Source organism: Penaeus monodon, chromosome 42, assembly GCF_015228065.2.
Source record: "Penaeus monodon isolate SGIC_2016 chromosome 42, NSTDA_Pmon_1, whole genome shotgun sequence".
Classification (NCBI taxonomy): Eukaryota; Metazoa; Arthropoda; class Malacostraca; order Decapoda; family Penaeidae; genus Penaeus; species Penaeus monodon.
Genome location: NC_051427.1, coordinates 15,049,101 through 15,051,600, shown reverse-complemented (window position 1 = coordinate 15,051,600; position 2,500 = coordinate 15,049,101). Strand labels below are relative to the sequence as shown.

Below are 2,500 nucleotides of genomic sequence, written 5' to 3'. Positions count from 1 at the left end.
GGGAGGATACGGAGGGTGTTCCGACTCGTTCAGCGTGTTCGGATTCCTGGCCTTCCTCTTGGCTCTGCTCGACCTCATCCTCGAGCTGCAAGGAAACAGGAGGAAGAAACGAGACACTCGAGGAATGGAGGAGGACGTTAATCTCAAAGCCGAGTGTCAGGTAAGGGATTGGTAACGATGATGATAATAAAAATAGTAATGATAATGACAGTTACGATGAATGATAATTTTAATGACGGTGGTGATGATGATAATGATGATGATGGTAATAATAGTGATAATTTTATTATTTATTGTTTATTTTATTATTAATATTATTAGTGATAATAATAATAATAATAATGATAATAATAATTAATGATAATGATAATAATAATAATAATAATAACAACAATAACAATACGGGTACTGATAGTGGTGACAATAATTACTACTACTGCTATTAATAATAATGATTATATATTATACTAATGATAACAATAATAACTGTAATAATAATGATTGTATAATGATGGTGAACATACTATAGTAATGATATTGAGTGTTAGGTACAAGATTGGTGGTGATAAAAATAGTAATAAGAATAGTGATTATAATGGCTCTGATGATGGTGATGAATAGTGATGATGATAGGTAATGAATGAAGATAATAATAATGATGATAACAGTAGTAATAATGACCGTAATGATTGTGATAATTATAACAATAATAATGATAAAAAAGGAATAATGATAATAATAATATTGATGATTATAATAATAATAATAATTATAATAACAATAACAATAATGATGTTGATGATGATGACAATAGTAATGATGATTAGGGTAGTTGTAATAATAAAAATAACGATGATAATGATAATAATAATTATGATAATAATAGTGGTAATTACAATAATAATAATGATAATAATAACAATAACAAAAATAAATATACAATTAATATGGTAATAATGACGATAGCAAAATGATAAGAAAAATGACAACAATTAGTTTAGTTTAGTCCTTTATTTACCACCCTGGCTAACTGCACAGGCGTGGCCAAGCTGTGGTACATTAGATGCATGGTTATAACATATAATGGTATTGCATTTCAATTTTAGGCTATAACATTATTATGATAAGTACTATATCAATTAAGGAAAGGAACAATTACACAGTCGTTTATCTACTCATCTGCCACGCCGGCGTACAGCTTGGGCGTGGAAAGGCATTGCTACATTTGATATGCAGTCATGTGATGCTACATTCCAAATTTAGGATACAACATAAGTATATCTTCGAAGACATCAGAGGATATGAAATAGTTACATAGTTCTCCGTACCTCATGCTAGGTGGTCTGGAAGGCTGTAACACATGGCACTTTGAGACATAATGTACAAGTGTTCGCTTATATTCTTCATTACATAGTTTACACTTAGTTTCTTCGATATTACAAACTGTACTGACCTGCCAATACAATCTATATCCAAGCGTGATTCTTGCGGTCACAATATCACACTGTCTTGTTCTTGTTTTACATAAACCATAGGTGAATGAATCTTGCCTAAACCGGTCATAGTGCTTTATGCTACAGCTTTCTAGAAATAGGTACCCCAAGATCTATATCCACACTATGCTTGTCACACGCTGACTTTGCCAGGCGATCAGCATAATCATGCCTAGGGATTCCAACATGCGATGGAATCCACACAAAACGTATATCATGGCCTCGTTCTTTTGCACGATACACGTTTATCTTGATATACTGAAAACGGGAGTGTTTTCTCCGTAGATAATTCTGTGAATAATTTTGTAATGCCAGTTTAAATGACACATGGTAATGATAATACTAATGATGATAATGATAACAGCAATAGTAATGACAATGATAAGAACAATAATAACATTAATTGTTAAGATAATGATAATAATAATAGAGATATTAATGGTTATGATAATAATAATAATAGCAATACTAATAATTAGTGATAATGCTGACGAAAACAACACCTGCAATAATAATGATAATAATGATAAGAATTATGACAGTAATGATGATGATAATAACGAACCAGAACAAAATAACAAATGACAAACGAACCAGAACAAAGTAACACATCTCTCGCGGGCCCCAGAGCCAGGACGAAATCCAGCAGGCCACTTCAGCCTGCTACAGCCTCCTCCGCGGTTTCCTCAACACTCTGGCTGCACAGGACGCCGAATGCGCCAGAAGGTTTCTTTGCGAAGGAGCCGAAGAAGCCGCTTCTGCAGGTCCTATCGGAGAAGTGGTCGCCTCCGTGGGCAGGTGGGTTCTTGATATACTTTTTTTTTTTTCTTTCTTTTCTTTTCTTTACTTTTTCTTTTGTATTTGGGTGGAGTTTTGGTATATTGGTGGGTTCTTGATATATATATTTTTTGTGTGTGTGTGTGGATTTTTGGTATAATGGTGGGTTCTCGGTATTTTGGTGGGTTCTTGGTAAATTGGTGGGTTCCTTGGTATTCAGGTGGGTTCTT

At 33.5% G+C, this 2,500-nt stretch overlaps 1 protein-coding gene across 1 annotated transcript in view; it reads left to right on the top strand.

Annotated features, from left to right (window-relative positions):
* LOC119598943 overlaps positions 1-2,500 on the top strand; it is a gene marked incomplete at its 5' end in the record, with an annotated part of 6,368 nt that overhangs the window by 2,231 nt on the left and 1,637 nt on the right. The window contains 2 exon segments of the mRNA XM_037948654.1: positions 1-160; positions 2,122-2,291. The exon segment at positions 1-160 is cut by the window's left edge and continues 15 nt beyond it. Of these exon segments, the coding sequence (XP_037804582.1) occupies positions 1-160; positions 2,122-2,291 (330 nt within the window).